The sequence below is a fragment of the Silurus aristotelis genome, assembly GCF_946808225.1.
Source record: "Silurus aristotelis genome assembly, chromosome: 18".
In the NCBI taxonomy this organism is placed as follows: domain Eukaryota; kingdom Metazoa; phylum Chordata; class Actinopteri; order Siluriformes; family Siluridae; genus Silurus; species Silurus aristotelis.
The window spans coordinates 20,229,341-20,240,953 of NC_139591.1; the positions used below are offsets into that span (position 1 = coordinate 20,229,341).

The window sequence follows — 11,613 nt, forward strand, 5'->3', positions numbered from 1 at the left end:
TTAAATCTCAGCATCTTCAGCTCTGCTACCTCCAGCTCCACCTCCTATCTTTTACTCACTGTTTTTAAACCATACAACATCGCAGGTCTAACCACAGTCCTATAAACTTTTCCTTTCACCCTTTTATTACAAATCATCCTCTCAGGTAAAAAAATACAAATGCAAGGTACTTATTGAACAATACTCCTTAGAGACTTCAGGGCCAATCATGTTCCAAACCACATAATGAGCAATAAGTAGTTTGCCTTAATAATGACACCAGTAGTGTACAAACCGTTTAGTGTGGTAGACAGGAATACAACAACAGTATTAATCTGTGCAAAAGAGGATAAATCACACACCACTCATTAGCATTACAATTAATTGGAGAACAGACAAATGTTGCAGACAAACTGTAAATAGGTAGAATGCATATTTTCAGTGAATGAATCCAAATTTCCTTTCTTTGTCTCTTTACTGGCTGCATCTCCTCTTCCACTTACATTATAGCTGGACTTCTTTAATGCTTGAAACTGGGCTATGATGACTTTTACTGTACACAGCTGGTGTACAATGCATGCATGTATCTGTTCTTTTAAGACTTAAAGATACTGAGAAAAAGGCCAATTATAATTCTATTCCTAAACTGTGTAATATTGGTATAAATAACAGTACTGTAATCCTTGTTTATACACTTTTTTCCACATATCTTTATATAGTTTATACTTTTTATCTACCTTCTTTTTCTTTTTTTTCTTCTTCTCATTCTATTTCCTCATGCATGTCGTACTCAGTATGTATGTGTATGTGACAAATAAAATTAGATTTGATTTAATTTGAATATATTAAACAGCCTGGTGAATCTGTAATGGAACTTGGAATAATTTGACCAATGCATATCAGTATTGTATCTGTATTGACAATATTAATATATTGACTAAGTGCAACTTAATCAAACATGATTCTGCTTAATTGTATAAAGTAATCCCCCGTTAATCATGGTATTTAGGTTCCAAAACCGCGATTCCTAAAATTTTATTTTATTGTTTAAACCATAAATCATCCTTCCACACACTTTAAACACCAACAGCAAACATTTGAAAGAATATAGCGAAATATATTTTGTGTAAATGTGTAGAAATACAGTACACTATCACATTTATAGAGAGTACATGTACTGTACAGTATACAGTTCTGTAGAAGCCTATGCGTACTTTCTCTGCTTGTTTATTGGTTGAAGTGTCCTATGACATCAAAGTTAAAGATTAGTTAAAGAGTTAAAGATACAAGTCACAGCATTCTTTATTTTCTGTACTGTGTTAACAGTTTACTTCATTTTATAATTATATTTTTAATTAAATTTTTTTTTAACATAACTCCATAAAAAATAAACTTTTCCCTACAAGTATTTTGGTCTATCGTGCTAGCCGCGAGAGACCGTGAAAATCAGCCTAATTCGGTTATGTGGCAAATGCAATTCTGGGGGCACCAGACTGGAACTTGGGTAAAGAGGGGGCTTACTGTATTGCATTTGAATATTATGGTACATAATGCTAAAAAATATCTTGTACACATTTGTGCCGATTAAAAATAGGAGTTTCCTATAAAAACAGAATTTGCACAGTCATTTAAAAATCCATGATATACCCCCCTGGCTCTGCTATTCATCTTTGCTTTCACTTGTCAGTGCCTCTCATGTTTTCAAAAGGTATGAAACACTTGGCATTTGCCTTCTTTGTAGATCATATCAGCTTTAATTGGCTGTTCTATTTTGTTGCTAATTGATATTCACTTTAATGCCTAATCTGTTAGGCTTCCTATTGTGATTTACTTCAAAATTAGTTTTGCCTTCCACCGCACCCCATAATTCCATGTTAACTCTTACACCCAGATGACCAGAGTGCCATCTGGTGGAGATGTTGGAGAAATTCTTTAAATCATTTCCTGACCCTTACCTGGTCAATGACCACATCCTCAAGGCCCTTAAATTTATTTGCTTTTTTTCATGATTGGCATTGCTCAGATGATCTTTCCCCTTTGGAAAAGGGAGTTTAAGGTTGTTAACGCAAAGACATGCTTCACAAGCACACTTAACGTGTACAAAATTAAATAATTAAGAGAACAACTTCGTAATACCTTACTTTCAGGAGCTTAAAATAAACCATAATGGTAATCCAAATTTTAAAGGTCAGAGTTAACAGGCATTTTTAAAATCAAACACGAGAGGAAAAAGAGATTTCCATCAAAATGCTTTATTTGATCAATGACATGGCAAACATTGTACAAATTCCAGCTCCATTTTGCTTTAAAGTTAAACAATGCAACAGTGAGGCATGATAGAGCATGAAGTTTTTAATGTGAGGGAAGCTTGGAAATATTGGACGAACCACTGAACATGTTATTTTTTACAAGACTGGTGGCCAAACCAAAAAGCAGGAAGCATCTGATTGAAGGTCCCCAGTTGCTGTACATTATTGGTCTGTCCTTGAGATAAAGTTTGGCTTTGAGATGCACTGGAAGCAGAGCTACTAGTTAAAGCAGTAACAGAGCCCAAATGATTTGTGCCTTGCTGTGACAGTCCATAGCCAGTTGAGCTTTGAGAACCAATAGGTGAGCTTGGGATGCTGAAACTAGAAGAGCCTCCTGTTGTAGCACTGTCAGTTACCTGCTGGGTCACAGTTGAAGCAGGAGCAGAGCCCAGTTGATTTGTGCCTGGCTGTGTCTGGGAACCACCATAAGGGCTGGAAAGTCCTTGAAACAGTCCATAGCCAGTTGAGCTTTGAGAACCAATAGATGAGCTTGGGATGCTGAAACTAGAAGAGCCTCCTGTTGAAGAACCATCAGTTACCTGCTGGGTCACAGTTGAAGCAGGAGCAGAACTCAGTTGATTTGTGCCTGGCTGTGCCTGGAAACCACCATATGGGCTGGAAAGGCCTAGGGAAAGCCAATAGGCAGAGGGGCTTTGAGAACCACTCAAACTGGAGGACACTGAAACAGGGGGGCTAATGGATTGTCCACTCTCAGCAGACTGTTGGGTCACAGTTACAGCAGGAGCAGAACTCAGTTGATTTGTGCCTGGCTGTGTCTGGGAACCACCATAAGGGCTGGAAAGGCCTTGAAACAGTCCATAGCCAGTTGAGCTTTGAGAACCACTAGGAGAGCCTCCTGTTGTAGAACCGTCAGTTACCTGCTGGGTCACAGTTAAAACAGGAGCAGAGCCCAGTTGATTTGTGCCTGGCTGTGTCTGGGAAGTACCAAACTGGTTTGCAAGTCCTTGAAACAGTCCATAGCCAGTTGAGCTTTGAGAACCATAGCCAGTTAAGCTTTGAGAACCAATAGGTGAGCTTGGGATGCTGAAACTAGAAGAGCTTCCTGTTGTAGCACTGTCAGTTACCTGCTGGGTCACAGTTGAAGCAGGAGCAGAACTCAGTTGATTTGTGCCTTGCTGTGTCTGGGAACTACCAAACTGGTTCACAAGTCCTTGAAACAGTCCATAGACAGTTGAGCTTTGAGAACCAATAGGTGAGCTTGGGATGCTGAAACTAGAAGAGCCTCCTGTTGTAGCACTGTCAGTTACCTGTTGGGTCACAGTTACAGCAGGAGCAGAACTCAGTTGATTTGTGCCTGGCTGTGTCTGGGAACCACCATAAGGGCTGGAAAGGCCTTGAAACAGTCCATAGCCAGTTGAGCTTTGAGAACCACTAGGAGAGCCTCCTGTTGTAGAACCGTCAGTTACCTGCTGGGTCACAGTTAAAACAGGAGCAGAGCCCAGTTGATTTGTGCCTGGCTGTGTCTGGGAAGTACCAAACTGGTTTGCAAGTCCTTGAAACAGTCCATAGCCAGTTGAGCTTTGAGAACCATAGCCAGTTAAGCTTTGAGAACCAATAGGTGAGCTTGGGATGCTGAAACTAGAAGAGCTTCCTGTTGTAGCACTGTCAGTTACCTGCTGGGTCACAGTTGAAGCAGGAGCAGAACTCAGTTGATTTGTGCCTTGCTGTGTCTGGGAACTACCAAACTGGTTCACAAGTCCTTGAAACAGTCCATAGACAGTTGAGCTTTGAGAACCAATAGGTGAGCTTGGGATGCTGAAACTAGAAGAGCCTCCTGTTGTAGCACTGTCAGTTACCTGTTGGGTCACAGTTACAGCAGGAGCAGAACTCAGTTGATTTGTGCCTGGCTGTGTCTGGGAACCACCATAAGGGCTGGAAAGGCCTTGAAACAGTCCATAGCCATTTGAGCTTTGAGAAGCACTAGGAGAGCCTCCTGTTGTAGAACCGTCAGTTACCTGCTGGGTCACAGTTGAAGCAGGAGCAGAGCCCAGTTGATTTGTGCCTGGCTGTGCCTGGAAACCACCATATGGGCTGGAAAGGCCTAGGGAAAGCCAATAGGCAGAGGGGCTTTGAGAACCACTCAAACTGGAGGACACTGAAACAGGGGGGCTAATGGATTGTCCACTCTCAGCAGACTGTTGGGTCACAGTTACAGCAGGAGCAGAACTCAGTTGATTTGTGCCTGGCTGTGTCTGGGAACCACCATAAGGGCTGGAAAGGCCTTGAAACAGTCCATAGCCAGTTGAGCTTTGAGAACCACTAGGAGAGCCTCCTGTTGTAGAACCGTCAGTTACCTGCTGGGTCACAGTTGAAACAGGAGCAGAGCCCAGTTGATTTGTGCCTGGCTGTGTCTGGGAAGTACCAAACTGGTTTGCAAGTCCTTGAAACAGTCCATAGCCAGTTGAGCTTTGAGAACCATAGCCAGTTAAGCTTTGAGAACCAATAGGTGAGCTTGGGATGCTGAAACTAGAAGAGCTTCCTGTTGTAGCACTGTCAGTTACCTGCTGGGTCACAGTTGAAGCAGGAGCAGAACTCAGTTGATTTGTGCCTGGCTGTGCCTGGAAACCATCATATGGGCTGGAAAGGCCTAGGGAAAGCCAATAGCCAGTTGAGCTTTGAGAACCACTAGGAGAGCCTCCTGTTGTAGCACCATCAGTTACCTGCTGGGTCACAGTGGAAGCAGGAACAGAGCCTAGTTGATTTGTGCCTGGCTGTGTCTGGGAACCACTATTAGGGCTGGAAAGACCTTGAAACAGTCCATAGCCAGTTAAGCTTTGAGAACCAATAGATGAGCTTGGGATGCTGAAACTAGAGGAGCCTTCTGTTGTAGAACCATCAGTTACCTGCTGGGTCACAGTTGATTGAGCAGAGCCCAGTTGATTTGTGCCTGGCTGTGTCTGAAAACCACCATAAGTGCTGGAAAGTCCTTGAAACAGTTCATAGCCAGTTGAGCTTTGAGAACCACTAGGAGAGCCTCCGGTTGTAGCACTGTCAGTTACCTGCTGGGTCACAGTTAAAGCAGGAGCAGAACTCAGTTGATTTGTGCCTTGCTGTGTCTGGGAACCACCATATGGGCTGGAAAGGCCTAGGGAAAGCCAATAGGCAGAGGGTCTTTGAGAACCACTCAAACTGGAGGACACTGAAACAGGGGGGCTAATGGATTGTCCACTCTCAGCAGACTGTTGGGTCACAGTTACAGCAGGAGCAGAACTCAGTTGATTTGTGCCTGGCTGTGTCTGGGAACCACCATAAGGGCTGGAAAGTCCTTGAAACAGTTCATAGCCAGTTGAGCTTTGAGAACCACTAGGAGAGCCTCCGGTTGTAGCACTGTCAGTTACCTGCTGGGTCACAGTTAAAGCAGGAGCAGAACTCAGTTGATTTGTGCCTTGCTGTGTCTGGGAACCACCATATGGGCTGGAAAGGCCTAGGGAAAGCCAATAGGCAGAGGGTCTTTGAGAACCACTCAAACTGGAGGACACTGAAACAGGGGGGCTAATGGATTGTCCACTCTCAGCAGACTGTTGGGTCACAGTTACAGCAGGAGCAGAACTCAGTTGATTTGTGCCTGGCTGTGTCTGGGAACCACCATAAGGGCTGGAAAGGCCTTGAAACAGTCCATAGCCAGTTGAGCTTTGAGAACCACTAGGAGAGCCTCCTGTTGTAGAACCGTCAGTTACCTGCTGGGTCAAAGTTGAAGCAGGTGCAGAACTCAGTTGATTTGTGCCTGGCTGTGTCTGGGAACTACCAAACTGGTTCACAAGTCCTTGAAACAGTCCATAGCCAGTTGAGCTTTGAGAACTATAGCCAGTTGAGCTTTGAGAACCAATAGGTGAGCTTGGGATGCTGAAACTAGAAGAGCCTCCTGTTGTAGCACTGTCAGTTACCTGCTGGGTCACAGTTGAAGCAGGAGCAGAACTCAGTTGATTTGTGCCTGGCTGTGTCTGGAAACCACCATATGGGCTGGAAAGGCCAAGGGAAAGCCAATAGGCAGAGGGGCTTTGAGAACCACTCAAACTGGAGGAAACTGAAACAGGGGGGCTAATGGATTGTCCACTCTCAGCAGACTGTTGGGTCACAGTTACAGCAGGAGCAGAACTCAGTTGATTTGTGCCTGGCTGTGTCTGGGAACCACCATAAGGGCTGGAAAGGCCTTGAAACAGTCCATAGCCAGTTGAGCTTTGAGAACCATAGCCAGTTAAGCTTTGAGAACCAATAGGTGAGCTTGGGATGCTGAAACTAGAAGAGCCTCCTGTTGTAGCACTGTCAGTTACCTGCTGGGTCACAGTTGAAGCAGGAACAGAGCCTAGTTGATTTGTGCCTGGCTGTGCCTGGAAACCATCATATGGGCTGGAAAGGCCTAGGGAAAGCCAATAGCCAGTTGAGCTTTGAGAACCACTAGGAGAGCCTCCTGTTGTAGCACCATCAGTTACCTGCTGGGTCACAGTGGAAGCAGGAACAGAGCCTAGTTGATTTGTGCCTGGCTGTGTCTGGGAACCACTATTAGGGCTGGAAAGACCTTGAAACAGTCCATAGCCAGTTAAGCTTTGAGAACCAATAGATGAGCTTGGGATGCTGAAACTAGAGGAGCCTTCTGTTGTAGAACCATCAGTTACCTGCTGGGTCACAGTTGATTGAGCAGAGCCCAGTTGATTTGTGCCTGGCTGTGTCTGAAAACCACCATAAGTGCTGGAAAGTCCTTGAAACAGTTCATAGCCAGTTGAGCTTTGAGAACCACTAGGAGAGCCTCCGGTTGTAGCACTGTCAGTTACCTGCTGGGTCACAGTTAAAGCAGGAGCAGAACTCAGTTGATTTGTGCCTTGCTGTGTCTGGGAACCACCATATGGGCTGGAAAGGCCTAGGGAAAGCCAATAGGCAGAGGGTCTTTGAGAACCACTCAAACTGGAGGACACTGAAACAGGGGGGCTAATGGATTGTCCACTCTCAGCAGACTGTTGGGTCACAGTTAAAGCAGGTGCAGAGCCCAGTTGATTTGTGCCTGGCTGTGTCTGGGAACCACCATAAGGGCTGGAAAGGCCTTGAAACAGTCCATAGCCAGTTGAGCTTTGAGAACCAATAGGTGAGCTTGGGATGCTGAAACTGGAGGAGCCTCCTGTTGTAGCACTGTCAGTTACCTGCTGGGTCACAGTGGAAGCAGGAACAGAGCCTAGTTGATTTGTGCCTGGCTGTGTCTGGAAACCACCATAAGGGCTGGAAAGGCCTTGAAACAGTCCATATCTAGTTGAGCTTTGAGAACCACTAGGAGAGCTTCCTGTTGTAGAACCGTCAGTTGCCTGCTGGGTCACAGTTGAAGCAGGAACAGAGCCCAGTTGATTTGTGCCTGGCTGTGTCTGGAAACCACTATATGGGCTGGAAAGGCCTAGGGAAAGCCAATAGGCAGAGGGGCTTTGAGAACCACTAGGAGAGCTTGGGATGCTGAAACTAGAGGAGCCTCCTGTTGTAGCACTGTCAGTTACCTGCTGGGTCACAGTTGAAGCAGGAGCAGAACTCAGTTGATTTGTGCCTGGCTGTGTCTGGAAACTACCAAACTGGTTCACAAGTCCTTGAAACAGTCCATAGCCAGTTGAGCTTTGAGAACTATAGCCAGTTGAGCTTTGAGAACCAATAGGTGAGCTTGGGATGCTGAAACTAGAGGAGCCTCCGGTTGTAGCACTGTCAGTTACCTGCTGGGTCACAGTTGAAGCAGGAACAGAGCCTAGTTGATTTGTGCCTGGCTGTGTCTGGGAACCACTATTAGGGCTGGAAAGGCCTTGAAACTGTCCATAGCCAGTTAAGCTTTGAGAACCAATAGATGAGCTTGGGATGCTGAAACTAGAGGAGCCTCCGGTTGTAGCACTGTCAGTTACCTGCTGGGTCACAGTTGAAGCAGGAACAGAGCCTAGTTGATTTGTGCCTGGCTGTGTCTGGAAACCACCATAAGGGCTGGAAAGGCCTTGAAACAGTCCATATCTAGTTGAGCTTTGAGAACCACTAGGAGAGCTTCCTGTTGTAGAACCGTCAGTTGCCTGCTGGGTCACAGTTGAAGCAGGAACAGAGCCCAGTTGATTTGTGCCTGGCTGTGTCTGGAAACCACTATATGGGCTGGAAAGGCCTAGGGAAAGCCAATGGGCAGAGGGTCTTTGAGAACCACTCAAACTGGAGGACACTGAAACAGGGGGGCTAATGGATTGTCCACTCTCAGCAGACTGTTGGGTCACAGTTACAGCAGGAGCAGAACTCAGTTGATTTGTGCCTCTCTTTGTCTGGGAACTTCCAAACTGGCTCACAAGCCCTTGAAACAGTCCATAGCCAGTCAAGCCTTGGGTTTGATAACCGTTGGTAAAGCTTGATGTACCAAGCATTGAACCACTGGACATTGCATTTTCTGAGGTCTGCTGAGTCACAATAATGGCAGGGGCAGGGCCTGTTTGACTACCACCACATGGGCTTGGCAGCCCTTGAGACAGTTCATTCTGTTGAGAGTTACTTTGTTGGTAGAAGGGTGAATTTTTAGCGTGACCAGATTGATGCCCAATTGATGGATGGTTTGACAGGCCAAAAGACTGAACCCCATGGCTGGTCTGAATCTCAGGGGTTGGAACATCCTGTTCAGATGTTAATTGAGCACATGAACCAACATTCTGAGTTTGGAAGCCTTGAAGGGTGTTAAATATATTCTCTGACTGACCAGAAAATCCAGTTCCCAGGGCATCTGATGAAGATAAGCCTGCATGAGAGACTACACTATTTTGCAAAGCTCCAGCATTGGCTTTACTTTCATCCCTCCTGGCTGTGGAAGCATGGCCTCCATCAGGAAAGGAAGCAGTTTCCTGAGTCTGATCAAGACCCATCTTTACATCAACACTGTACCAATCCTGTGCAGGCCTTCTGTTCCACACTAGTTAAAAGAAATATAACTCAGGCTTTTCTCTCTTTTAATAAGTCTATGAAATATCACTTAAAAAAAACAAAAAAAAAAGTCAACACAAGTTTTAAAATAGCTTACCTCCAAGTGCCCTTACATCCAGTATGTGAAGTAAAGCAATTAAGAGTAACCAGAGCCTGTAAGACAAAAAGTTAATAAAAAAAAAAAAAACATTTACAATCAAATACTACTGCAAAATAAACAAGTTAGCATATCAAAATGCAGCATTACCTTTTGCAGCACCACATAATGGCTAAACATGTGACTTCCCAAAGGCTTCAGGCCTGCCGTGCTCCCACTTTACTGCTGACTCACAAAAACTAAAAAGATCTCAAAATACAACCTGCTCAGTAGCAGGAAGGCCGGCCTTTTAAGCACCTAATTCAAGTCAGCTGACAAAAATTAACTACTCCCTATCACATGACTTCAAGGGTGAATTCAATTGGTAGGTCTTGGGTACATGCACAAAATAGAATGCTACAGCCAAAATTACAGATGGAGAAAGAAAACACAAATTGTCTGTGTTTCTCACAAATTTTTTTAACACTTTTTTATAAACTTAAGTGAATGGACAAATTAATTAGAAACAATTTCCATTTATTATGAAGCAGTTTTTTCAGACAGATAAAATGAAAATTAAGTTTCATTAATTGTGTTACTTTTTCCTAACAAATGCTACACAAAATAAATCAAAGAACCAAAAGAATGTGCATGTCAGCAAGTGTTAAGAATTAGCACTGGGATTTTACAAATAAAAAAGCCACCCCTGCTGTTCATCCAGAGATGGATCATGCCAAAACTTTCCACTGGAGACCAGGTAATAGACAGGATTAGAAATAATTTTTTTAGAGGGGCCACGCATGTAGGACGTTTTGGAGACAAGGTGAGGGAGGCATGATTGAGATGGTTTGGTCATATGCAGAGGAAAATCAGTAGAAGAATGCTGATAGATATATATATTTAAATAATTGCCACAATGTTAGGTAGAGAAATATGAGACACTTGAAGACTAAGGAACTAAAGCAGTTAAATTTTATGCTGTTTAGAGAATCATGCTGCTCATGCTGCTGTTCCTGCATCACTGCCATTCAATCTTTTTTAATTGGGCTCATTTAATGGAAGTGTTTATCAGTGACATGCAGTAACGTCAAGGGTCAGTAAGGCACTGGACAGACAGAACCAGATTTACACACATGATCCCCAAAGAGATGAAATGATTAAATTCTCAATAACTTGGTTTGAATAGGCCAATGTTATTCAATGTTATACAATCAATACTTGGGCTCTCGCACTGCCTTATCATTGCGGGGGACGGGGTGAAGGGTGCTTTTTTAATTGCAGTTTTATCGGTAGCTGCAAGCCAAAATTACTTTTACACAGATATGTTACATTCATATTTTCATTGGACTATAACAGGTGAACCACAGCTTCTTACGACTGCACGTCTCTGGTGTTAATGGTATTAAGAACATCGATGCACAGTCACGCTTGAGAGTAGCACGGCTTTACAGTAGTACACATTTTTATGTATGGCTTGCTTCGGATGTCCCTATTCCCATTTACAGTGGGTACGGAAAGTATTCAGACCCCCTTAAATTCTTAACTCTTTGTTATATTGCAGCCATTTGCTAAAATCATTTGTAGCCTTGGCCAGATCTGTTCCTTGCCACAATTCTGTCTCTGAGCTCTTCAGGCAGTTCCTTTGACCTCATGATTCTCATTTGCTCTGACATGCATTGTGGACTCAAATGAAGGTGTAGAACCATCTCAAGGAAGATCAGAAGAAATGGATAGCACCTGGGTTAAATATATGAGTGTCACAGCAAAGGGTCTGAATACTTAGGACCATGTGATATTTCAGTTTTTCTTTTTTAATAAATCTGCAACAATGTCAAAAATTCTGTGTTTTTCTGTCAATATGGGGTGCTATTTGTACATTAATGATGAAGAAAAATGAACTTAAATGATTTTAGCAAATGGCTGCAATATAATAAAGAGTAAATAATTTAAGGGGGTCTGAATACTTTCCGTACCCGCTGTATATCATTTATGATATTGTGTTACATGAATCTCCATTGATTGCTACTTTTACATTGAACTGAACCTAATTGGTAATAAAATGACTAGCCTATGACCCAGAGCCCTTTCTTTGGATTTCTAAACTAGCACAACTGGGTTCGTGACCTTGGATTTGTCTGGTCTTTGGAGCGTTATCAGTACATCACATAGGGAGGGTGGTGGCTCAGTGGTTAAGGCTCTGAGTAACTTATCAGAAGTTTAAGGTTTTAAGCCTTGGGTTTGCAAAGCTTCCACTCTTGGGCCCTTGAGCAGGGCCCTTAACTCTTTGTATTCCAGGGGTGGTGTGTAATGTCTGACCCCAGC

At 43.8% G+C, this 11,613-nt stretch overlaps 1 protein-coding gene across 1 annotated transcript; it reads right to left on the minus strand.

Annotated features, from left to right (window-relative positions):
- Positions 1-3,039: 3,039 nt before the first annotated feature.
- LOC310741551 (uncharacterized protein) lies at positions 3,040-9,610 on the minus strand (the record flags this gene model as incomplete). Its single annotated transcript, XM_083569473.1, has 9 exons — positions 9,463-9,610; positions 9,313-9,368; positions 7,079-9,204; positions 5,846-6,373; positions 4,970-5,308; positions 4,322-4,810; positions 4,106-4,264; positions 3,557-3,922; positions 3,040-3,144 (listed from the first exon to the last, which is right to left on the minus strand). The coding sequence occupies exons 1-9, from the start codon at positions 9,477-9,479 to the stop codon at positions 3,040-3,042; spliced, it is 4,185 nt and encodes a 1,394-aa protein (XP_083425599.1). The 5' UTR covers positions 9,480-9,610.
- Between the last annotated feature and the right edge of the window lie 2,003 nt (positions 9,611-11,613).